The sequence below is a fragment of the Antedon mediterranea genome, chromosome 5, assembly GCF_964355755.1.
Source record: "Antedon mediterranea chromosome 5, ecAntMedi1.1, whole genome shotgun sequence".
Classification (NCBI taxonomy): domain Eukaryota; kingdom Metazoa; phylum Echinodermata; class Crinoidea; order Comatulida; family Antedonidae; genus Antedon; species Antedon mediterranea.
Window position 1 is genome coordinate 1920985 of NC_092674.1, and position 26971 is coordinate 1947955.

At 33.5% G+C, this 26971-nt stretch overlaps 5 protein-coding genes across 8 annotated transcripts in view; 3 read left to right on the forward strand and 2 right to left on the reverse strand.

The window, feature by feature from the left end:
* Positions 1-26971, forward strand: part of LOC140049547 (S-formylglutathione hydrolase-like) — a 126865-nt gene that overhangs the window by 10014 nt on the left and 89880 nt on the right. The gene's annotated exons all lie outside the window — the stretch shown is intronic.
* LOC140048748 (dehydrogenase/reductase SDR family member 1-like) lies at positions 1834-6639 on the forward strand. The gene is made up of 9 exons (XM_072093527.1): positions 1834-1965; positions 2303-2423; positions 2667-2731; positions 3172-3315; positions 3809-3888; positions 4496-4628; positions 5095-5223; positions 5558-5630; positions 5853-6639. The coding sequence occupies exons 2-9, from the start codon at positions 2315-2317 to the stop codon at positions 6065-6067; spliced, it is 948 nt and encodes a 315-aa protein (XP_071949628.1). The 5' UTR covers positions 1834-1965; positions 2303-2314; the 3' UTR covers positions 6068-6639.
* Positions 7176-11203, forward strand: LOC140049548 (uncharacterized). 4 transcript variants are annotated; one of them, XM_072094448.1, is made up of 7 exons: positions 7176-7271; positions 7779-8054; positions 8361-8532; positions 9025-9091; positions 9174-9316; positions 9530-9688; positions 10149-11203. In XM_072094448.1, the coding sequence occupies exons 2-7, from the start codon at positions 7798-7800 to the stop codon at positions 10242-10244; spliced, it is 894 nt and encodes a 297-aa protein (XP_071950549.1). In that variant the 5' UTR covers positions 7176-7271; positions 7779-7797; the 3' UTR covers positions 10245-11203. The 4 variants fall into 4 exon arrangements, with proteins under 4 accessions (XP_071950549.1, XP_071950550.1, XP_071950551.1 ...); XM_072094449.1 differs by having other exon boundaries at positions 7200-7291; XM_072094450.1 differs by having other exon boundaries at positions 7217-7260.
* LOC140048984 (four-jointed box protein 1-like) lies at positions 11263-12798 on the reverse strand. The gene has a single exon (XM_072093790.1). It carries the CDS (start codon positions 12796-12798, stop codon positions 11263-11265), a length of 1536 nt encoding a protein of 511 aa, XP_071949891.1.
* LOC140048726 (tyrosine-protein kinase RYK-like) overlaps positions 15036-26971 on the reverse strand; it is a 48426-nt gene continuing 36490 nt past the window's right edge. The window contains exons 5-13 of the mRNA XM_072093499.1: positions 24847-24888; positions 23958-24108; positions 23496-23599; positions 21978-22196; positions 21542-21744; positions 20998-21107; positions 19155-19314; positions 17415-17551; positions 15036-17202 (exon numbers count right to left, since the gene is read on the reverse strand). Coding sequence (XP_071949600.1) covers positions 17091-17202; positions 17415-17551; positions 19155-19314; positions 20998-21107; positions 21542-21744; positions 21978-22196; positions 23496-23599; positions 23958-24108; positions 24847-24888 — 1238 coding nt within the window. The 3' untranslated portion in view covers positions 15036-17090. The remainder of the gene's footprint in view (positions 17203-17414; positions 17552-19154; positions 19315-20997; positions 21108-21541; positions 21745-21977; positions 22197-23495; positions 23600-23957; positions 24109-24846; positions 24889-26971) is intronic.

The window sequence follows — 26971 nt, forward strand, 5'->3', positions numbered from 1 at the left end:
GACTAAATTGACTGCATAAAGGCGAATCGAACGGAACCGTGCCGGAGCAGGTGTGTTAAGACCCGACATTGTCTCATCGGACAATAATTCAACCTAATTATTGTAAAATATTAATGCACACACAACTGTCATACAATATCAAGTTCATCATTTTGTGGGATGTAAGGTTAACACTCCTTAATCTGTTTAAGTATAGCCTGGGTGCAGTACAAATTTTGCGGGAAAAAAGTATAGGAAAATTTTTTTCTTTTTTTTCTGATAGAGTATACCATATAGAATGGCAGAAAAAAAATCCCCATCCCAGGGTCTTGGGGAAAATTTTTTACGGCACTTTTAAATTTTGGCCTATATAACACACACAAATGCCTATTAACACACACAAATACCTATATATAGGGGATAGGGAAAACCAATTCACATTTTTTTTTACTTGGAGTTGTGTTATGATGATTAAAATTTGCTGAGGCTTACTTTTATAACTACTTCTTATAGTAGTTGATAAATCGAGTCGATAACAATGACATCATCATGCCAGAATCCAATATGGCGTCCAATTTGGCGGAAAAAACAGGGCATTGCTAAACCCCCGAAAACCCTTGCAAACCTAAAAAAAAGCATAGCAAACCCCACCGAACCAACATAAAAGTGATTGAATCATATAGTGTACGACCCACTGGGTATATCCATGTTAAAAAAAAAATTAAATTTCTACTGTTAACTACTTATTTTTGGGATAAAACATCATTTTTTGGTCAAAAATGATTGCTAAACCCTGCAAACCTCCAAAAAAACATAGCAAACCCCACCAAACCAACATAATAAAAGTGATTGAATCATGTAGTGTACGACCCACTGGGTATATCCATGTTTTAAAAAAATAAAATTTCTACTGTTAACTACTTATTTTTAGGGTAAAACATCATTTTTTGGTAAAAAATGATTGCTAATTTTTAACCAAAAAATGATGTTTTATCCCCAAAATAAGTAGTTAACAGTAGAAATTTTAATTTTTTTTTAGATGGACATACCCAGTGGTTCGTACACTCCATGATTCAATCACTTTTATGTCGGTTCGGTGGGGTTTTCTATGTTTTTTTTTTAGGTTTCCAGGGGTTTGCGGGGGTTTAGCAATACCCTGTTTTTCCCGCCAAATTGGACGCCATATTGGATTCTGGCATGATGATGTCATCGTATCGACTTGATTCATCAACTACTATGAGAAGTAGTTATTAAAGTAAGCCTCTACTAATTTTAATCATTAAAACACAACTGCAAGTAACAAAAACTGTTAATTGATTTTCCCTATCCCCTATATATAGGTATTTGTGTATGTTAATAGGAATTTGTGTGTGTTATATAGGCCAAAATTTAAAAGTGCCAAAAAAAAATTTCCCCAAGACCCTGGGATGGGGATTTTTTTTCGGACATTCTATATGGTATACTCTATTAGAAAAACCCCAAAAAAATTTTCCTATACTTTTTTCCCGCAAATGTGTATAATAATTGTTCTGCACCCAGGCTAGTAAGGTGTTTACAAAGGGTACAATATTTACAAAAGACCTATAGAAATCAGGTAACACTTGAAACATTAATGATCAACAATAAAACGTATGATAATCCGGCACTTAGCACGGGGTTGTGAAACGGCTCTTTTCAATCAGGATGGGGGTCATCAACAATTTAGCACGACGCATACCAGTGAACTAAATATATATAAATAATTGAAAAAATAAAATGTCCTTATCCGCACAAACTCATCGAAATGTGAATTATTTTATCTCGAAATGTGAATTATTTTATCATTTTGATGAACACCGCCCTCACACTCACTATGTACTCAAGACGGTGATAGAAGGTTTGCACGCATTGGTGTGTATAGAATCATAATTTTCAGATTAAACTGGATTTTTTTAAACATTTTTGCACTATACGTATTTTTTGTTTACAAATTACGGAATTAGTAAGGTAAGAATATAGGTAAAATCATACACTGGTGGTTGGTATACTATGTTTTGTAATAATTAAATGTTCCGACTTATGTAACATTACTCGATCAAGACATTGACCTTTGGAATACCCACCAGCTGAGAGGTGACGGTGCATTATGATCATGAACTACACAGGTTGAGAGAGAGGTGCAAAAATGGATCAATTATCCTTACAATAGAAAGTGCTTTTAAACGTCATTTATATTGACTAATTTTTGGCCTACTAGTATTAAATGTTTTGAAAATTGTTTTTTCCAAGATAATCTATAGGCCCACACACAAATAAAAATAAACATTTTTTTTTATTTTGGCAGCTAGGAAACAGAATGGTATCTCTTAAAGGAAGCATTTGCATTGTCACTGGTGCAACAAGAGGAATAGGTAAAGGAATTGCCTTGCAACTTGGACAAGCTGGAGCAACTGTTTATATAACAGGTCAGATACAGGATTTTAAAATAGTGGGTGAGGGGGAAAGACCAAAAAGAGCTAAACCTAACATACATAGACTAATTTTCTATCTTTTCCTAATTGCATTGTAATTTGTAGGGTTGTCCCTGCTCCGACACCCCCCCCCCCCCAACACCCAGACACACATATATACTGTACACATAATACTTCAATTAAATTGCATGTACAGTACCAGTTGATTTTACTGTTTATTGCCTTTCTTCCTTACAGGTCGCACTCTTGACCCTAAACCTGGATGTTCTGTTGGTGGATCCCTAAAAGAAACCGCAACTGAGGTATGTCCTAAGATTTATTATAGAGCTTATATATAGGGTGCAAACTCTCAAAGTCATTCCCAACAAGGCAGAAATCTGTTCAAAAATGTAATAGCGGTAAATTAGAACTTAATAACAGAACATATCAGCACTTTCTGAACTGCATAAACATTGTAGTTCAGCCTCCAGCCAAACTATTTAAGCTCTTTTGTCATAATAACCCCAGTTGCAATTAACAAATTACATCCGGTAATAATTTTTACAATTACTAAAGCTTTGTCTACACTATCAAACTTTAAATGACAAAAAAATGTGATGTGCCATGGACATGATGATGTCGTATCACTACCATATTTGCGTATATCACTACCATATTTGGGCACATCACACTCTTTTTGTCAAACAAGTTTGACAGAGCCTTAAATATTATATAAAATTATCCACTTATAATCAAACTTTAGATTGAGAGTAGAGGAGGTAAATGTATACCTGTGAAGTGTGACCATAGTGACCATGAGCAGGTTAAGAAGCTGTTTCAACAAGTCAAATCAGAACAAAATGGACGCCTTGATGTTCTCGTCAATAACGCCTACTCGGGAGTTAATGTAAGTACTTACATCTTATTTGATAACTGAAACTTTCTTATTTCACATCTTGTAAAATTAAAATATCAAGAAACATTTATGAAACCTTTGTCAGACAATAGAGGGCACTATAACAATTATAAAAATTAAATCAAACTAAAGATTGTGCTATTTAAAAAATGCAGCATAGCGCAACAAAATTAGTAATTTTATCTTAACGTAACATTTAATTGGGGATGGGGTTTTTTTCAATATCCAAAACAATCCGAAAAAATATTTATTCAAAATATTAAACTCTGTGTACACTATCAAACCAGGGAGTTGTAACAACTCCTGGATAAAACTAGTTTCACAAAAAAAGTGGTAGTGATATGACATCATCATGTCCATATATGGGCACATCACATTTTGTTGTCACATAAAGTTTGATAGTGTAGACAGAGCCTTAAGTTATACATAGCTTTCATCAGCTGGTGTATTTGTGTATTTTTATTTGGATATTGTTATTTGATAGGCAATTTTTTCAAGCATTGGTAAGCCATTCTGGGAACAAGGTGACGAAATGTGGGACATTGTGAATAATGTAGGATTAAGGTGAGAATCCAATAATGTAGGATTAAGGTGAGAATCCAATAATGTAGGATTAAGGTGAGAATCCAATAATGTAGGATTAAGGTGAGAATCCAATATACATTAAAGAATTAAACATAACACTGATTGAGCAGTTTAAGTAATTATAATTCAGTCTGTGTTTGTAGAAACAGATGTTTCAGAAACAGCCATTTGGCATCTTATCAATCATAATGACCTGGCATTGGTTAACACAATCAACTTCCTTAACATACCTTCTGAGGTATCCATGAAACCACCAACAAAGGGGATTAATAATAAAACTCGTAATTGCTCGGTTTTAACATTTTTGGCAAGGGTACTATGACCTGTAAAAACTAATTATAAAGGCGGTATTTATACTGGTCCTCAAGCTTAACTGGAAACTGAGGAAATTTGGATTAGGCCCTCCACGGACCCACGGCTGTACCAGATCAGCACACCAGGTTTGTAGATGAGAGGAACTAACCCTACTCTCCCAGTATCTGCAGTTTTTGGAGTTCAATGTTTGTTGCCATGGTGTATGTCTTGACTTAAGTCAGTTCTCTATGGTAATTAAAAATAAAGAGAATGATCTGTTTTGTTTTTATAGAGGGCACTATTTGGCTGCTGTGGAGGCAGCTAAACTAATGACTCCTGCTAAGAAGGGACTAATAGTGAATATCTCATCCCCTGGTGGTATGCGCTATTTATTCAATGTTGCATATGGTGTCGGCAAAGAAGCGGTATGTTTAAAGAACATTTTATGTGACAAAAAAATGCCCATAATATGGATATATGATGACATAACATTATCAATACCATATTTGGGCACATCACATTTTTTTTGTGAAACTAGTTTGATAGTGTAGACAGAGCTTTAATCATGAATGGTTTCTATATAATTATAGACTTTATACTTGTTTCTGCTTTACTAAAATATCAGGCAATTATTTTAGGCTAAGTGTAACTAATTTGCAACAGAAAACAGTTAGGATCTAAGGAAAAATAAATTAAATAAAGCTCTGTCAACATTATCAAACTTTATGTGACAAAAAATGTGATGTGGCCATATATGGACATTATGATGTCATATCACTGCCATATTTGGGCATATCACTACCATAATTGAGCACATCACACTTTTTTTCAAACTAGTTTGATAGTGTAGACAGAGCTTTTAAAAGTCATCAATTTTGATTTTTAACCTAGTGTGATAGAATGGCTGCAGACTGTGCTGTTGAGTTAAAGAAACACAACGTGGCATTTGTATCATTATGGCCTGGCCCTGTACCTACAGAAACAGTCATGGATAAGATAGAAGATACATCAATAAATACTGTAAGTTAATTTAAATTATTCTGTTCCTCTATTTACGTAATTTGAATATTATTTTGACTGTATATTAATTATTTCTATGTTGCCTTTATAACGATCAAAGAACTATACATGAAACCTAACTATAATCTAACATGTTCTTTACCATGGTGCCACCATAATGTTGAGAGTATATTAGGATTACCAATTTAATTTAATCAGGGAGACGTAACATATTTTACATCTTTCTGATTTAATTTAACAATTTGTAGATAGGCTAAGGTACAATGTCTTTTTTTTAAATAAAATTAATTTTGCCATCAAATATTAGACAATAAAAAAGTTTTCTATCACTTAGAACATGAAATCTTCATTTGCAAATGGTGAAACTATTGAATTTCCTGGTATATGCATTGCCCACCTAGCTGCAGGTAAATATACAACTTCTATAAGCAAGTTTTATCAAACACACAACCATTTTTTGTTGTAATTTTATGACTACTCTCGAACACACTTGAAAATCAAAATGTATACAGGACCGTCTCTATCCAGGTAAAATTCCTAAATATATTACCTGTATTTATTTTTATCATAATTGTAACTGGACTCTATCCAGGTAAAAATCCTGAACTAGATTATTGTTTTTGTTACAGATCCAAAGATTATGAAGAAAACAGGTCGAATTCTATTTACCACAGACATCGCTGAAGAATATGGATTTAGAGATGTTGACGGGAAAATGCCACCTAACTACCGCAGACTTAAAGATGTACTGTCTGTGTACCACCATCCGTGGCTGGCAGCCTGTACACCGAGTTTCTTTAAAGTCCCATGTTGGGTACTTGCGTGTGCAACACACAAGTTCTAATACACCATGAGGCATACATTACAGTTCTCATCAGCACCTTTATTTTACAAAAAAAAACAAAGATGAACTTTTTTTATGCATGGCTGTATTTGGGCAGCTGATGAGAACCGGTCATACTATTTCCCATGACCGTTTGATAGAAGCTGGTGTTAAAAAAAATTTACCAAAACAGTATTACACAGGCATATTCGACTGGTCAGTGCTTGTAAACACCTTGCAGTGATTACTCCCTTTGCTTGCAACACAGCGAGGAATTTGAAAAGGTCACTAGATTTGCTGATTATCTGCTTAAAACAGCCCAGTCGAAAATGCCTAATAATAATATTTGAATGAAATTACTTAAGTAATTTTTTTAACGAAATTTTAATAAAAGTGTATAATTTTAAATCAATATTAAATTAAGAGAGTTGTTAATAATTATTTATAATTATCAATATAGATAGGCTTAGGTAGGCCTACATTTTGGGCATTGGCCTAGAGTAGGCCTAACACTAACAGTCAGTTAAATTAAATTTGGTAACTTAAAAATGTAAAAACTATTCCTTCCAGCAAATAAAATATGGTACACAATAGTCAATGGACAATAGGCTACTACTAATTTGTCTTATAGGCCTATCATATGTCGAACCTCACTAACTTTTCAGCAAATATGAAAAAGTTTAAAGCCTAGAATAATATTGATAAATGTAGGCCTCTGACCTCAGCATTGCAAATCACCCTTTTAAATTTGCCTCTCACTCACACCACTGCGCGCCAAAGAAAACCAATCCTAATTGGACCTCACTTTATAGTGAAAAGTAGGCTGACTGACGGCTGTAAAATTAATTTTAAAATAGTAGGCCTACCTTCCTGTTTTCTGCAAACACTACATACGGCCTTACTACATACTGCACTTTCATTCTTGTTCCATAAATATTATTAAATCATAAACCTTTTTCTTCCATGATGTGAGATGGTATATTCTTTGGCGGTAAGTACACAGCCATCCATGTGGACGTGTGAACGCCTGCTTCCACCCGGCACACCTGTGCCACCTGTGCTGCAGCCAAACACATGCAGCAGCAGCCTGTTACGTTGTTGATGATCTAACTTTTCTATGTTGCGCCCTCTTTCGATTTGAAGGATAAAATTAATAACAGCCAGTTAATGGCCGGCTTCTTCCGATATGTTTTTAGCCGCTGGTGTGGTGAAAAGTGATGTCAATGTGATTTTATCTTTTAAATTGTTGGTTAATTAGTTACATAACATATGTTATGGATCGATCCTATGTTATAATAATTAGTTACTTAGTAAAGGTGTTAAAATAAAATGTAGCTAGTTTAACATTATGTATTAGTACTGAAAATGTCAGCTAGATTCCTAGGCTGCTGGACACCTAGGCTAGTCTATACTAGGCCTAGTAGGCTAGGCCTAGTTTAAGTGGTTTGTCCGCTGTTTTTCCCTGAAATCATCATCCCTCACTAGTAGGCTAGGCGGCGAAACTGCATTAGCGCCGGCTAGGCTAGGTCCGGTACTATGTTTAGGCTATTTGAAGAGGGCCTACGGAAACCAGTTATTTATGTTTGCATAATAATAATAATAATTTCTCACTAATTACGTTGGTTAGGGGTGAGGGGAGGGTCTAATAATAATAAAATATTTCATATATTACTATTATTCCTAGAACAGAATAAAATAATATTTAATACAGTATGTTTTTGTTTACTTCTAGATTTTCATAAAAATAAATCATGGGAAACCATAAAAAGAAGTCCAGGCGTCGTTCACGATCACGTAGCAGAAGTAGTGATGATCGAAAATCACGACAGAAATCCAGAAAATCACACAAAAGATCATCTTCATCGAGTAGTGATTCATCTCACCGGTACAGCCGCTCATCTAGACGCAGGTCACGTTCACACTCCCCATCTAGGCGTAGGTCTCGAAGTAGATCCCGGGAGGAAAGACGAAGACACAGAAGATCACGTTCAAATAGCAGAAGTAGAAGGTGGGTTTGATATCAGCATTGTGTGGTTTGAGGGCGACTTGCTCCTAGTTCTGGTGGAGAAATAAGTCTTCTCGGATAAGTACTATAAACCATTGGTCCAGTGTACACAGTTGTAACCCGTGTGCACCTTAAAGAACCCAGTTCATCATTTGAGATGAATTAGGGGTTACTCTGGTGTACTGGTTCACAAAATATCTCCCGTATCAGTGATTGCCGCCTATCTAAGGACAGTGATTAATTTACTTTTGGTAATCCTTGACCACATGCGCCTAAAGACATAAAATAAAAGTTACTTTTATTTTGTAGATCTCATTCTAGGAGGCGGTCAAGAAGTCATTCACGTAGTCTTCATCGGGAACGGCGACGGCGGAGCCGTTCTAGCAGCCGTTCCCATCATTCGTCAAGGAAATGCTCTCCGTCAGAGAGAGATAAAGTGAAGGGTAAGCACGCTAAGGACGAAAAATCTAGCTCTGATCCGGTAAGCATAGCTTCTTAGCTTTGACAACTGCAGATCCTGTGTGAACTGTCAACTTTGCTTCATTCTTCACACAAACTTGTGTAAAAACAATCAAACAATCAATGATGATTGAACGAGTTGTGCTGTATACATCAGTCTCGTGAATAAATAAAGTTTATAATATACTTGTAACCATTCTACAAACAAAATACTCTTTGGAAAAAAAATGCCGATTTTCAGTTTCAGTAGAAAGTGTTATTCAGAATGTGTTTAAAATTATTGAAATAAAGTTAAATTGTTTGTTATTGTTTGTTTTTTTGTTCATGTAATAATTTGTATAAATCTTGTTTAAATTCCCAGATATATTAAAGTAACTAGACCAACTTCCATAATATAATACCATTCTAACCTAACATTCCTTTTTTTAACAAACATCTGCAGAATAGTTTAATCCTATCAAGTTGATAGATAATGACAATTATATTTATTTATATATATTTATTTCCTCTGCAGGCACCATCAGATGTGTTGAAGTCCAAGATGCAAAAGGCGCTTGAGAATGCATCAGGGTCTGCTGCAGGTAATGCATTTAATTACAGTGATTGATACAGGGTTGAAATAGAGGAGCCAGGCCAGTGCTCAATAATTCCTTTATTTTTTAGTTCCTACAGAAGGTACTTCCAGCACACACAGAGAAATAGATGAAGATGATCCTGACATGAAGAAGGAACTAAAACGACTAGATAAGGACAGTTTCCGACAAGCAGCTTTCAAATCATCTCGTTGGGATCTCAATGCACCAAAGGTTCAAGAAAACTCTTTATTTTGGTTTTCAACAGTTTTTTTTTAAACGCTGTGTTATACTATGTGACTATAAGACATGATATGGACATGATGATGTCATATCACTACCATATTTGGGCACATCACACTTTTTCGTCAAACTAGTTTGATAGTGTAGACAGAGCTTAAGAAAATAACAGTTTACTAATAATAATAATTGTTGTTAATTTTTCAGACAAGTTCTTCGACCAATAAACATATATCAATTGATCAAAGCCATGACTCCGCAATCTTCGGCGGGTCAGCTATGAACGGATCGACACATCAGATATTACAGCATCCTAATATTGCTGCTATTCTCTACAGGCCTAATTGGAAATTAACATGTGAAAGTGTAAGATAACTTTACTTTTACAATTATTATATTGCTAAGACTTTAACAAAAAAACAATGGTATTAGTGTAGCAAACTCTATGCATACTGTATTTGTGCACTGATGTAGCCACGAGAATAAAAAGGGAACAATCTGTGTTCAAGTTACTGGGTTGTCAAAGACCTCTGAAAAAGTGATCAGGTTGAAACCTTACCAACCATACTGGTGGCTACGGCCCTGTTGTATGATAACTGCTTCACTTCCTATCTGAAGGACAAGGCTGTGGCATCTTACAAACAAGATAGCACAGACTGACTTCTCATTCATCATACATGCCAGTCCTTGCCTAACCTAACCTCTTCAGGCCTTGTGGTCCATAATGCTGCAAAGTCCATAACAAATAATGATACAAATCATGCTCAAATACATTAGTTTTTTTTGGTGTAAATTTTCTAATATGGAAATATTAAATTTATTTCAGTTGAGAGCCTCACCAAAGGAGAAGATGGATCGTTGGATTGACAGGCTGCAGATGTGGAGAAGAAAACGAATAGAAGAGGCTGAAGGTGCCACTTGAAATTTATAAAGAAAAATAAATTAGAAATGTATAGTAAAATACAACTATTCTACAACTGAAGCTTTAACATTGGTTAACAAAAGAATAGTGGAGTTGAAGACACTCAATATTGATTGCTAAGTTATATTAGTATCATCAGCGGTTAGCAGCTTAAACTCCGTACTTTGCAGAAATTGTGAAGTAAGTTCGTTCTGCTTCAGTGAATAAGGGACATGTCAGACATTGGACTACTTTAACCTAACTTATTAATACTATTCCAGCCATTTGCTGTTTCTACTTTGTGGTGTAGTGATTATACAACATGCATTGATTTAATCTGATATAAACATCCAGATACAATGAAGATTGGTTATAACCTTTAATTTACACTACAGTATCTGTATATTATTTGTATAATGTTGTTTATCTTATTAAAAGTTAAATGTCCGAATAACTAGTATATACGGGCGTTTTGATTATTTTTTTTAAAGCTCAAGTACTATATAGGTATGACACGCCGTGTGTGACAAAATTTACGTATATTAAGCCGAATCGCCGTCTATAATCTTTAATATCACAGTGCATATGCATCTATTGTTTTTTGTTGAAAATACATAATTGATAGACCATCAGATCAAGGTTTTATTCAAATTATATTCATGTTAGTTCGGGAAATGAACAAGATGATGATGAAAAAAAAAGGTAAATTTAATTCAATTCACATTTATTTACTCATCGTTTATAAATATAATTTCATAGCATAAATGATGGCATAATAGCATGAAGATCTTTTTTTTCATCGCCATGATCGTAGTATGGCTGTGAGTATACAAAAAGTGCGATATTTGTGTTACTATACAAGTAAAAACCAACGCATTTCCTAGTTATTCAGTATTTTATTTGTCAAAATAATCGTCATACAGTCTTATTACATATTTATTGCACTAGTTTCATTTTATAAATATACATTGTAATTAATTTGTTGTTTTAATAAATATGTCAACAATAATCACTTGTTACTGTTAAATAATAAGATCATTTATGATGAGTTAATCATATTTCTACAAGATTGGATTTGACTGAAGACATCGGCGATCCTTCCATTCAGTATATCAATGTTTCTTTCTGGTAAGCCAACAAGCTTAGCATATAATGGTTCGTTTCTCTTATACTCTTCTGAAATTATATCAGAAATATTACCATTATGATATAACATTTCTATAACTTTAACAGTTTGCGCGCGAAAAATACAAAGTGAATGCAGAATTTCCGTCTGAAATTTATTGAATTTGTCGAGCAGACGATAGCTATGAAGTAATCCAGACTCGTTATCGTAGAAAATGAGTAACCCGGATCGTAATTTACCAAGATTGTGGACAGGGCTGTTCATTATGTTTTTATTCCATTGTTTATTGAACATGTTATTCGTAAGGCGATCCAAATTAGCGGTTAAATAGTCGAAGATCACCATATCCGACCATTGGACTAACTCTGAAATCTCAGCTTGTGTTCGGTTAACGATGTTACTCGGGTATAACTGTTTTCGTTCATCACGAAATTCTAAGGGGATGTATGATAGTACCATGTCGGATACCCACTGGCTCAGAACGACAAGTTTCCCATCCTTCCACTCAGCTTCTTGTATCTGAGTACGAACTGATTGCCATTCTTTACTGCGGTAATCAACGGTGCTTAAAACCAATGGTGGCACGTTCTTTATTCCTAGTACTCTACTTAAATAATATGAAAACACCTCTCCTTGAATCTGGTCTTTGTTAATTCGGTAACGCGCGCACATCGTCATGCCGACGTCAGTGATGACGAGTCTGTTCTGCATTCTACCGCACCCGCTAGTGACATTCTTAATTAAACTAGATCTGGCTTTCTCGGACCACTCGTCACTCTTCAGTCCGTCTGGAACAAGATCTTCAGCGTCCTTACCCCAAAATATACCATCTTCAATAAAGTTCCTCTGTGTTTTTGCTTTATTTGTTCTTAATCTCCTTAAGTATGTTACTAAATGTGAGTCTTCTTTAATGGATGTTGGTTGCTCAATCGGTATGCCCACTTTTGGCAGCCTATTCAATAAAGCATTCCCTGAAGTGGCAAATCCGTACCCCGTGGCAAATCCGTACCCCGTGGCTACATGTAATCCTCCCCCATCTTTTATCTTCCCTTTTGGTGATATTTGTTCAGATTTTAAACGATTAAATACCGTTAAAAGTCTTTCGTCATAAGGAATCTCCATTTTGAGATTTTTAATTTCCACATCTTTCAAATCATTCTGTTTGTGCTGTAATTCAATTCCTTTTGAGCCGCCGTGTACATTTGATGTTGTTGCTATATTTACTATATCCTCTGATCTATCCTGATGAATTGAATGGTGAATCTGATCAACGGTAGAATCTGTTGTACTTATTTCTCTCGTCCCATCAATATCCAAAATGGTAAAGACGCATAACAGCGAAGTGAAGATCAAAGTTAGAAGAAAAACAACACTAACGAACATATATCCTCTGAAGAAACACTTGTGGTTGAGAGCGGGCCTTCCGAATGTTCTTACTGTCGATCCCATCACGACGATACGACAACAAATTGCAAATGTTTTCAGACTGGATGATCACATAGGTGTTACGTCGGAACTCAAATAATGTATTGTATAGTAGAACACTTGATTGTTGGATCATAGGCGTATATCCTTTGGTGGAAATTCTTGAATTAAGCTGCTTTCTAAAAGAAAAAAGAAGCATCAATTTAACAGTCGATAATGTTGACAATCAATTGCGGCGATAAGATGACGTTCTAATTAAATTTACACAATTCACAATATAACCAATAATTATTAGAAAGGTTTAATCATTAACAAGAACTCGGTTATTTTCTTACAGCAATTATCCAATAAAAATCTCCTAACAATTGGGTTTAGATTCTGTTGGCCTCGGCGAATAATCGTCTTTTTTGTTGTAACGATACATTTGTTACTGTATCACTTCTGTTCTTTTATATAAATCGTAGCCTAGACTTACAACAGGGTCTACTAAATAGTAAGTCTATACTAAATCACGTGTCTGGAGTGGACCAATCCGAATTCCTCTGTCACTCACTCTTGTATGCTATCTATGAGTTTGATTGTCACGCATAAAAGACAAGATAATTCGATGATCCCCTTATTAAACAATTGGCCTTCGTAATTACGTATTGCGATTGCTTTTTATCAAGTACATGATTACGTAATTCTAGTAAATTAAGCTGTCAATCAATTGATAATTGACAATTGTGGTTCTAAATCGATATGTAAGATTTTGTTAAAATAACAACTTGATTTGGAAATAAACTTTAAGATATTGAGAATTCATGTCCAAGTACATCGCAGCATGGAAATGAAAAAACGTACGCATTTACTATTCTTCTTAAATGGACAAATCAAAAAGATAAATTTCTCTATAGTATATACGAAATACTAACTACCTGTATTACGGATGGTCAACAGGCATACAATAATACCTTATAATAATCACCTTATGAAATTAATGATTTAAAAATTGAAAAAACAATTAAATAATATCCATTATGATCGTTTAAAATACGTAGCTAATTTCGCGACCTAAAATCTAATGAGTCTTCCGTACAAAATGTTTAAAATAAGCAAAGTAGGGCCTATAGTAAAGTATATCAATCAGAAACCATCGGTACAATCATTATTCCTACTAAAGCATCATACACTTAATCTGAACTCACCTTAAAAATCGAGTACCGACTATTCCACAAAATTGTGTCAACAAAATAGTGACTTCTTTTGCTACGATTATAGAAAATGTGTCCTAAATAATTCTCGACTTGTTTCCACTATAAAACACACTGTAGCTATGTTATATGACGTCCTGTGTTGTCGACAGATGTTTGACGGGTCTGTCATCATGCACGCGCACGCGTACTGGAGTGGCACAAACCCACCGTATACCGTTACCTTACGCCCGAATTCACGAAAGCAAAAGGAACCCTTACAAACAGCAGCTGAGATCCCGCATTGATTATACGGATATTGTACTAATAACAATGCATTCACGGATGGTGGTAAAGCACAGTGTCTTGGTGACAAAGACCCAACAATTCATACTTCCAATTGTGTACAACACTTAATAATCTACTCGTAAAGGGAATCTCATTAAATAAAGCTCTGTCTACACTATCAAACTAGTGTAATGTGCCCAAATATGGTAGTGATATGACATCATGACCATATATGGACACATCGCACTTTTTTGTCACATAAAGTTTGATAGTGTAGACAGAGCTTTAGATTGTAACAGTTTTATGACAGCCCTAACTCATAACGGGAATATAGGCCTAATGTTTAGTTATAAACATAATTAACATGGAATTATTTTAATCGCGTACAAGGTTTTCATTTCAAAACATCTGATTTATTTATATTTATTTACAATTTGTAATTAAATTTTGTATCGTAGAATATAATTATCATGTTTTTTCGCGCCGCTCCTTTAGGCCGTTATATTTAAGAGAACGGAAGCGCATTATAACAGTTACTAGCTTATAGTTTACTACGGATGAAAAAAATGGGTATTTGGAAACTAGGACTGGGCATGCGCACACCCCAAAGCAACTATGGGAAAATACAGTCTATGAAAACATAAGAATTGAGATGCATGTAGACAGTAGTTATCGTGAGATGAGCGGCGTTTTTTTTTTAAAGAAATATTTTAAAATTAAAATGACTTTTCCTGAAATTAGAGTTCTTGTTTATCTTATCTGGTAAAAGGTCCTAATTTGGTAAAACGTGTAATACTATACTAAAACGCTGTAAACACAATTTACAACTTCTTCTTTTGTTTTATTACCGGTATATTTCCATCCATAACACTTTTTTTAAACAATTAATTACACTTTTCTTTTCTGATTGGAAAATGTTTATGCAGCTATGAGTTAACACAAGGGAATGTACATTATATAAAATGCGAACCCGTTGCAAAGTGTGGTTAGAGAACGAAACAAAGTGATCTAAATATAATTAATTAAGACAAATGACATATTTTAATCTAAATATCTTGGTTCCAACGCAATGACGTAAGCTCGCCACGTAATTTGACCAATCAAGACGCGTAGAGGATCATCCGAACTACCGCTTGAAATTGGTCAATTCACTTGCGTTGCGTCCAAGTGACAACCAAGCTTAAAGACCGATTCCCACTTTGACGCAACACAATGTTTTCAGCGTAAGCAACTCAAGTGATTTGACCAATCACCACACCCGATAGATTATTCCACCGCTCATTGGTCAACTCGCGTTGCGTCTACGTCCTCGCGTTTCATCAAGCGAGAACCAAGCTTTACTACAATATAATTTGAAATTGAAGGGGTTTTTTTTTTAAGAAATTAAATTCACTGTGGTATGAGCACCAAATTACAGCATTTTCAACAGTAATATTAATGAAAACGGGAATGCTAATTCAACGAATATTAAATCAAATGCATGTATACAACAATATAAAACATACTACAACACAAAAGAACTAAATGTTCTTTATAAATAGAATAGGTAATTACATGTAATATGTATCTACACACTATATACAAGCTGAATAAAACATTTGCAATATGTATATATACAATGATAACTTACTATTGCAACTGTGTCGATTTTATGTACACGTATAGTATGGGTTGTCATAGCAACCTCTCTTTAACGATTCGTAAAAAAGTTTACTCCAATAACAAACTTAGACCTAAATAGAGGGCAGTAAACAGATAATTTAATCAATGTGATAGAACTATCTATTTTATCCACAAAAAATAGTGGCAAATATTGTTTTTATACGAAAATAGGAGGATATACGAAAATAGGAGGATATTCTCCAGTTTAAAACTTTTTCCGACATAGAGGGCGGTAGGCATAAAAATAGACCAAACACATTGTTGAAAATAAGTTTAATTTTGTAATAATATGTTAATAAAATAAAAGGTAATTTTGTTATATTTTAATTAAATCTTTAATGTATTACTGTTATGTTTGTACATTTTTTAAATAGTTATAACATGGCAATATAATATATACATGTATTTTTCTTTTTTAATATTTGCAAGAATATAATTTATATAGAATGTAGACATTACTGCTGTCAACCACTTTGTTTATACATGTACTTAATACTTAAGCACCCCTTAAGCTCTGTCTACACTATCAAACTTTATGTGACAAAAAAAATGTGATGAGCCCATATATGGACATGATGATATCACTACCATATTTGAGCACATCACACTTTCTTTGTCAAACAAGTTTGATAGTGTGGACAGAGCTTTACAGCAACAGTTACTTGATCCTTTTGTGAGAACATTTTATAATTTGTAAGTATTTAACCAATGAGCATTAATTATTTAAATATTTATTATGTATTTCTTTATTTATCATAAAGTAAATATTCATAGTAATGGTTACATTGGTGTTTCCATAGTTATCTAAAACATTGTAAACAACCAACTGCCATGATCAAATTCTTAGTTCATCATGTATCGTTGCGTTGCACACATACTTTATTTTCTTTCTGCACTCTTAATCCCTGTCTACACTATCAAACTAGTTTGACAAAAAAAAGTGTGATGTACCCAAATATGGTAGTGATATGCCCAAATATGGTAGTGATATCATCATGTCCGTATATGGGCACATCACTTTTATTGTCACATAAAGTTTGATAGTGTAGACAGAGCTTTATGATGTTCAATGGCTTTAAATATAAGCCTACGATACTTGATATCCGCTACCTTCTGTAGTCCTCTGTAGGCCTAGCCAGTTTGATCATCATGCTAGGCCTAATCACTCGACCAAATTGTTCACGACTTTCCAGATCATATGAACAGACCTAATGCCCGATGGAAGTCTGTCAAAGCTGAACAGAGTTGTGTGAACTTAGGCCTGTCTTGAGGAAGCAGAGCCCAGCAGTATGCCATTAAAGAAAACCTGCAAAAACATATTTATTTTATTTTATTTATTTAATCACAGTCTTGTTTACAAGATCAGCCAATTCTGGCTTATGAGTGAACAAATATATAAATAGCAATTAAAATAGACACAGATAAAACTAACAAGTTTTAACCTTATAAAAGAATTAATACATTTCAGAATTTTAAACACAAATTGCTATAAAAACTATAACATCATATTCAACTTACAGTTCATCCGGGCAATTTGGCGGTTGCGGCATACGGTAGCCGGCCTTTAGGAATGCGGTCATTTCAAACGGGTCAACTTCAATATACGGCGTTTGACCGAGTGTCATCAGCTCCCAAAGGGTAACACCAAATGACCACTAGAAAGAAAAATAAAGAACATTGGTAATAATAATACAATTCATGATTTAATGGATACCAAAATGAAAAGGGTGGATGGACATCTCAGAATTAAAAATAAAACCGAATTAATATCAAAATTCATATATCAATATATATTTATAATTCATAATACTAATATAATATTGATTTTTTATTATTGATTAAATATATATATATAAACTTTATTTAGACACGAGACTGATGTGCAGTACAACTCGTTCAATCAATATTGATTGTTTTTACACAAGTTCGTGATACTGTATTACAAAAAAAAAATCAACACCATATAAATACGACAGAAACGAAAAAATTGAAATTGAAAAGAAACAAAATTACAGCAGAATCCCCTTCATCTGCCACCTCTATTTAGGGTACACCATACCGGTACTTCCCGTGTAAACGGAAACCCTTATCGAAGTGTATAATTTATGGGGATTCTACTGTAATACATAATAAATCTTTTTCATTTCATTTACCAAAAAATAAATTAGTGATAAAACACACATTTTACATAGTATTTAGCCATTTTAAAAGTTGGATGTACACCATCGTAGATTACCATACCATTATGTTTTACAATGCAATTTTCAGATACGTTTTAAACAACTTAACTGAATTTGGAAGGGTATCAACATTGAGACTATCATTACTATATTTAAATCCAAAGGCAAATTACTGAAAATAATGACAATGATTGAGTGGCTGGATCTCAATGGCGATACAAAAGAAAATAAGTAAAAACCTAAATCAAAACGATAAAATAAAACAGCTTGAAAATTGTCAGAGCTTTTGGGCAACACTAGCCCTTTATCAGTAATTTAGATATATATGGTACAGTATATGAATGCAAATTTCTCACTACACTACGACATATTAGAGCTTGATATTTTATTCACAAATGTTCACTTAACAAATATTGCTTGTGTTGACATTTAAAATAAATTTAGTTGGGCGATTCAAAATCGATACTTTATCATTCTCGTAATTAACTGACATAAACTGATGTAATGTCAGGCTATAATAGCAACAAACAGAGTGTTGTATGACAACTGTTGTACAGTAAATTGTGGTGATATGACTCTGTTTGGATTAGGTACACTACTTAGACCATGTAATAAGCAACCCTACATTATTACACTCTGAATAACATTTGGAAAGTACTTAAAAATCTTTATTCACCATTATTTTAAAAGTCCTTATAATAATGTATTTCTTTTTCCTCAAGTTAGTATAAATAGAGGAATGTTTAATTGGTCAGTTGAACAAAATATGCAATTTGAAATGGTTTTCTTCTGAAATATTATACTTTCACTATTTCCATTAAAACCTTATCATTTATGGTTTAAAAGCTTTTATGCCCATATATGGACATGATGATGTCATATCACTATCATATTTGGGCATATTACTATCATATTTGGGCACATCACACATTTTTTGTGAAACTAGTTTGATAGTGTGGAGACAGAGCTTTAGAGATCATGTTAAAATAATTCTACTGCCAATTGGGCACATCTCACTAGTTTGATAGTGTACACAGAGCTTAAGACATGTCCTAATGAAAATATCAAAATGACCTACAACATCACTTGCAGGGGTGAAACTCCTATGAATAATACTCTCAATTGCCATCCACTTGACAGGCCTGTTCTCGTTGTCTCCAAGACAATGGTAGTCCCCCGGGAACAGGTCTCTAGCTAGAGCATTGTCTGTTACTTTTAAGTTATAATGTTCGTCAATCCTGAAATATAAAAATAAGGTACTATTATTTAAAAAATATATTTGACATGCCAAAGGGCTTACATTATACATAAAGGTGGCCTTATATGTCAGTGTGCGTATGTAGACCAAGTTTTAAGAACAGAAAATAAACTCGCACAATAAAAATTCATTACTACTATTAAGCTCTGTCTACACTATTAAACATTATTTGAAAAAAAATGTCATTACCATAAGCATATCACTACCATATTTGGATACATCACATTTTTTTGTCAAACTAGTTTGATAGTGCAGACAGAGCTTTAGATGTTCAAAGAATTCAAACATTAATGAAACTGCTACTCCTACGGTCAGACATCAAATATGAGTATTTAAAAAGATTTTGAAACTAAATCCCAACGGAAAACTCTTAAATGAAACCTGATCTTTATTATAATAATGAGAGCTTTTATAAAAATGAACTAAAACACCAAGTCCATTATCGTAAAAACTTGCAGTTTAGCCGCGCTATTAAACGCTTAATATGACGGAAAAAGTTGTTTAATATGTGACAGACTAAATCTAATACGCAGTGTAACTTAACACGTGGTTAATCACAGTATGTGTTAAATTATGTGCACCAACACGTAGAAAACTCATAAAAATATATTTTATAACATATTTTTTTTATCATATTTTATTGTGTAATTACGTGTTAATGTAGGACAGGTGCATGTAGGTATATTATGTACAAATATCACAACTTTAATTCCTTTAGAAATATCAATAATAATTCTTGGATAGGTGACATAAATAATGCTTTCTGCTCTTTTCTTTGCATTTCCACATTGTGTTATTATGTCATTACCTATGTTTTATAAAAATTAAATGAAATAATAAAATTCAATTACCCTTAACTTTAATAATTTCCAAATACTATCAAGTCAAATCAATTTAGCAATGTAAAGATATTTGCATTTGTTTAATGTGCAAATAGAAAATTAAATGTTTTAAATCTTGAATCGTGGACAGCATTGCTTTTGGAACAAAATAATTTATTGCGCTCGATCGTCGGCTAATAACTCTCGTAAACAAAGCCCAAGGGACGTATCACGTCAAACCATTAGCTTGTTTTACTGTCCACAATTCCTCGTTGGTCAAGCGAAGGCACGTACAAATGACGGATTCCTTTAGAAATTTAATCTTATGTTTGTTTTTTATTAAAGAAAAGGAAAACTTTCATAGCACTAGAATGTTGAATTACAAGCAATTGTAAATCATTCATTAAAACTGTATTCTTTTCATTTATTATTTTTTTCATTTCATTAATTTTATTCATCAAAGAGAGAAGAAAAATACTATTTAAAATATAGAATAAAATACATAAAAAGATGAAAAGGTCCATTAACAAAAAGCTAAAAGCTTGTACGTGGTTGATGACCTAACAAACTTGTTTAAAACAACCATAAAACAGTTAATACAATAATAACAATCTAGGTAAAAAATACAAATGAAAAAGTTACAAGCCTATCTTTGGAGGCTTTTATTATTTTTAGGCTTATCTGTTGCAAATACATTGATTTCTATGATCTTAACTTGATAAACAATTACAATAGTAGTCTTTTAATACATCTATAATAATTATACATTACAATTAGTATGAATTTTATCATTGTCAATTTCATTTGATAATTTTTAATTAAACATATTACAAATTACTTACACACAGTTTCTTGTTGCTAAGTCTTTGTGTATGACTTTCTTTTTACCCAGATACATGAATGCATGTGTGAGTTGAATGGCTAAGTACACTAAGTCTCTCGTTGATATTGCCTGAAATAAAGTGAATATTTTCATTTATTTGGGTGAAATGAAGAACAAGAATAATATTGATGACAATTGCAATAGTGATCATATTTTTCATCAAGATTGTTATCAAGACTGTTATCAAGATTGGCACCAAGATTTTTATTAAGATTGACACCATGATTGTTATCAAGATTATCATCAAGATTGACACCCTGATTGTTATCAAGATTGACATCATAATAGTTATCAAGATTGACATCATGTTATCAAGATTGACATTATTGGTATCAAGATTGACATAATGACTGTTTTTTTTATCACGTTTGTCATCAAAATTTTTATCAAGTTTGTTATCAAGATTTTTATCAAGATTTTTATCAAGATTGTCATCAAGATTGACACTAGACGATGAAGGCAGATAATAATTGATTTGATTTAAATAAGCTCTATCCACCTACCTGATGCGTATCACCAGGACCTATACGACCATTCCTTAGGAACTGCTTGAGGTTGCCTAGGCCCATGAATGAGAACATTATCATAGGGTTTGTCTCATCCTGTAGGCATACACACAGAATTGGTAACACATTCTTGTGGCTTAACCCTTTCAACATACAGCTTTCTTTAACCAATAGATTCCTCTGCTCTTCTGATGCTTGATCTTAGCATATGTAAGAAATTAATATCGTAAAGTGAGGATTGGGTACTGAAAAGGTATTGCTGCAAATCACAATGGTTTGTTTACAAAATTACGCTTTAATACCCAGATGCATTTTGGGAAGTATTACATTATAATGTGGTAAGTAACATTATAAAATAATTATAATTTTAGCATCAATCTATGAAACAATAGTAAGTAGATCAAAAAAAGATTGCTTTCATGCTTCAACGCACCTGTTACCGTTTTAATAAAAACCTCTTTCTCAATCTTCTCTTCGTCCTCATTCCAGGTTTGGTAAATTCCTTGGAACACACGTCCAAATGTTCCTTCCAATAGTAGAGTTCCTACAGTTATTTGCGAATACTCAACGGCTATGGGGCGTAGCCGGTTTTTGATGTCTTCTATTGCTTCTTGGGGTACAGGCATGTAGCTGTGTATACTGCCAGCACACACTGTACAAAATAAGAATTATTTTGATTCAATAATTAGGACTATTATATTACAACCAATGTTAAGGGGACACCTTTTAGACCCAACAGTGTCCCACGTTAAGGGTCTTTTAAACCTGTACCGGCACGGTTCCAGTTTGGCGCTGGCAAACCAAATGTCAATGTTTTGTTTTCATGCGGTTACGCGCATATCGATTGCCGCATATCTGTGTAGAGCATCATGAAAATAAATCATTGACGTTTGATTCGCCGGACCTGAACCATGCCAGAACAGGTGTGAAAGACCCTTTAATGGGGACTTCCAATTCTATTGTATACTGAGTTTCAAGAAAGAAAGACAACTGGAGTATGGCTTTCAAAAAACTATAGAGGAAGAGAGGAGTTTATATCCCTCTGTGATTCATCCCTCTTCAACATTCAGAGTATACGATATTTAATCACAATATGAAACATTGATTTTTATTTGCAATTAATTAAACTTATATTGTTGAATAGCAAAGATTAATTTGACAATTATAATTAATACACACATATTTTGTGCGAAAAGGTGTTGAAATTTACCAGCAGATTCAACACAGAGAGTGTAAAATCCAATTAGGCATAATTCAAACTGAACATTATGAAATAGCCGAGTGCAATCTAACAACTATGTGCTCATTTGTACAAATGATTAAATCGGCTTAATGAATGACCTAGTTTAAGTTATGACTTAAATGCCCCAAAGACTGCATCATCAGATTCAAGCAAATAGCAATTAATGTTAAAATTGCATGTTAATTACATTCATGTTGTACCAATAGATCGTCATCCTTTTATGTAAATGTATTTTTAAATTTACATTCACACTAAAGATGTATTAAAGGTAGCTTTTTATTAGACATCCAACAAAGATTCAACCTTTTTGATTTAGTTTAATGTGTGAACACACCCTAAACCATTGTATGTAATTTAAGTATACATGTGTATATCTTGGGTGGGTCAAACTTTATGACTTACAGTATATGACCCTCCCCCCTCCCCCCACATGAATACTTTATGACTTACAGTATATGACCCTCCCCCCTCCCCCCACATGAATACTTCATTGCATTTATTATCCTGTATGCATGTTATTATAATGTGGAAATAAATTAAGGTAAATTAAAATTGTGTAAACACACTCTAAACCATTGAATAATGTAATTTAAGTTGCATGTGTGAACACACCCTAAGCCATTGAATGTGTTAAACTAGTTGAAATGATTCAGCAATAATGTGAAGAAATCACTAACAACTTGTTAAGTGCTATAATTAAGTAGTCACCTGATCCATTCGGTATGGTGCCGTTCGTCACTGGTTTTGAGTAAACGCTGTTGATGGAATTGTGCAAAACACCTGCGCTGCTTGATGTGTACGCTGAATAAGAGCTGTGTACGAGAAGTAAAACCATTTAATACTTTATACATCTACGTTCCTAAAACATAATATACTTGGACTTTTCAGCAATGCATTTCACATAGTAGGAAATAATGTGGTAGTACCTTTAAGAGAGAGTTTTTTTCTTAATTAAGCTCTATCTACACTATCAAACTTTATGTGACAAAAAATGTAATGTGCCCATATATACACATAATGATGTAATATCACAACCATATTTGGGCATATCACTACCATATTTGGGCATATCACTACCCTATTTGGGAACATCACAATTTTTTTTTCACAAGTAGTTTGTTAGTACATAGAGACTTTATAAACAGTAGGCTAAAGCTATAACAAACTTACTTCATGGTAGGATAATGCTGGTTTTTCATGATAGATCGCAGAGCAAAAAAAGCAATAAAAAACACAAACAGCAGGATGAAACTACAAACGACTCCCACTGAAATGTAGAACACTTTCATTTTCGTCAACTTGTTTTCTTCTGATAATTTATCTGAAAAAAAAGAAAAAAAATTGAAAATCAATTTTTGCCGTCTGTGTTTATTGATGCTGACTCTCATTTCCTTCAAAGCAATACTAAGTTAATGAATGTGATGTTCTAATATCACATAACATAAATCAGTTCAACCACAGTCACATTCTGACATTGTGTTTGCTTTAAAAGTTGGCTTAATTGAAAGATCAAATTGACTAATTATTAATAATAATGACAAAAAAGTGTATAATACCTAATTATATTGCCATCTAATACATTTTTATACCGTATATCCTTTGGTATAATCTCACCCACCTAGATCACAAAATTGGGCCTACTTTGGGGGTGGCCCAGGAAACCTTGGTTCAGGAAAAAAAAAAATGGTAAGGATTTCTTGTAAAAACTCATCTGAACTGATTATAGAGAGGCCTACATCCAGACCAAAAGTCAATACTGGGACTAAACCCGGGGAGACAGTATGCCTGTTTGTGAAATCAGATGTAAAGTAGGGGATGGGATTAGACCCGTAGTGGGATTATAACCAAGGATATATTGTAGTATTATATAGATATATTACAAGATCAGTGGGTCATTTTGTCTTCAATGCATTAACATACAAACAAAAGAGTACAAGGAAACATAATTTACTTTAGCTAAGAAAGAAGTCTTGTATTCAATGGTACTGAAACAAAATTATGTTTAAAATTACACTAAAATAATCTAAAAACGATAATAAATATAAATGAAATTCTTTACCATTTGTAGTTGGACTGCTATCAAGTACCAAAGTGCCATTTCCTAGAAAAATAAAATATGAAAAAATGCAAATTCCTCAGTGATGTATGAAATGTACCTCCTTCAGGGTTAAGTGAACAACATGGCTAGTCCATGAACCTATAATCATCAGCAATATTTTCAAAGACAAGAGACGAAAAAAGGAAATTTAAAATCAGCATTGCCTACAAACAGCATGACTATTTAAAAGTTTCTTCAGACGAGATTAGTAAAAAAAAACAGATTTTGAACATAAACATTAAAGTCACATGACAACTCTTATATTGGAATGCCATACTTCCATTAAAGCTTTTAAAAACACCCATTAAACAGAAACATTTGTACAGAGCACATCAGCAGAAATATCTATACAATTCCTTTTGTCGGATCTTACCATATGTTTTGCAAACCGAAAGCATATTAAAAAACTTTTCCGTTCATATGACTCAAAAATATCTTTTTATAACAGTTTAACAGAGTCACATTGTTTCAACAACCACCTTTTTGGGATCATAAATGATTTATTAGATATCATGAAATAATTTATTTGTAGCATCAGTTCAATAAATTTTAAAAACAGCAGCTGTCAGCTGTCAATTATAAAAATATGAAGAATTTTGTTATATAAGTAGATGTCTGGTTATAATAATTATATAAATACAATTTGATGGTTGTAAATCATCGGGAATAAAGAGACAAAAGATGGAATTTGTGTTAATTGTTTGAAATCAATAAAGGAAGGAAAACGGAATGAATGGTTTAAGGTGTTGCTTCCATAAAAAACACAATACCTTTTAAAGAGAAAACTAGCTTGCATAATTGATTGACAGGTGAAAGAAACATAGATAGTCAATCGTGAAATTAATAGAGATTCTACTTTTGCAACAATTGGTATACAGTCTGCCTGTTCTATCTGTGATATGCCCATATATGGACATGATGATCTCATATAACTACCGTATTTGGGAATATCACTACCATATTTGGGCACATCACATTTTTTTTGTCAAACTAGTTGGATGTAGACAGAGCTTTAGGGCCTGTTTCTGCTGAGCAGAAATAATCGATTATTAACCGTTTATTTTTTTAATCGATTATTTTTGGGCAGCAGAAACGGCGCAAAATAAAATAACCGCTTAAAAATAACCGATTAAAAACACTCAATCCATTGCGTGTTTTAATCGATTATTTCTTGTTTTAACCGATTATTGCGGAGCAGTTTTGAGCTGCAACACAAATAGCGATTATTGACCTCACTTTGACCTCTAGAGTATGACAAACTTCACTTCACAAAGCATGCTGTTTATTTGCGCGATATCGACGACGATCAGCAAAACCACGATCGCGATGTAGACCGAATAACAATCAATTAATGTTAAACATTTGATTTTTATTATTTTGTGGGGTGAATTATACCGAGAGACTCCAGGATTCTGTGTTACAAGTACACCCGTTACATACCACCAGTCCAGGCTAACGATGTTTTACATTGTTTAGGCCTGTTGTCTGTTGACTTGTTTCGGTAGAAATATATAGCCTATATAGGCCGGAGGTAGAACCAACGAACGGCGAAACGTACTTTTTTCGCCGACGTGTCCTTATTAATATAACATCATTATTCTGTTGTATGTGGTACGGTAGTAGGCCTAGATGTTTATTTTACAAATAATATAGCTTTAGGTAAGAGTAATTTTTAATCCTACATGTGAGAGTTTTAGGCAGCGATAGGATGTAAACAAACCAACTCTCATCGGCCTTTCATAACTTGAACTGCGCTGTGGGGGAATGATGACGTGATTTTAAAAACCGATTACCTGAATAACCGATTAAAGTCGTAGCAATTTTCAATTGCAACGCGATTATTTTTGTGGTTTGCGGTGACTGGAAAAAATCGATTATTTTGATTTTTTCAGCAGAAACAGACCCTTAGGAAGAAGAGAAACACTTTGTACCAACAATTTTAGGTTCAACTTCCATCATTTTAAAAGCAATTACGTTCAGTCTATTCAGAAGGATCTATCCCAAAATGCATTTCTACATTAAAAAGCTTAAATACAAACAAAATTGATCATCAGAACAAAATGTTTTAGATAGCCAATTTGTCAAT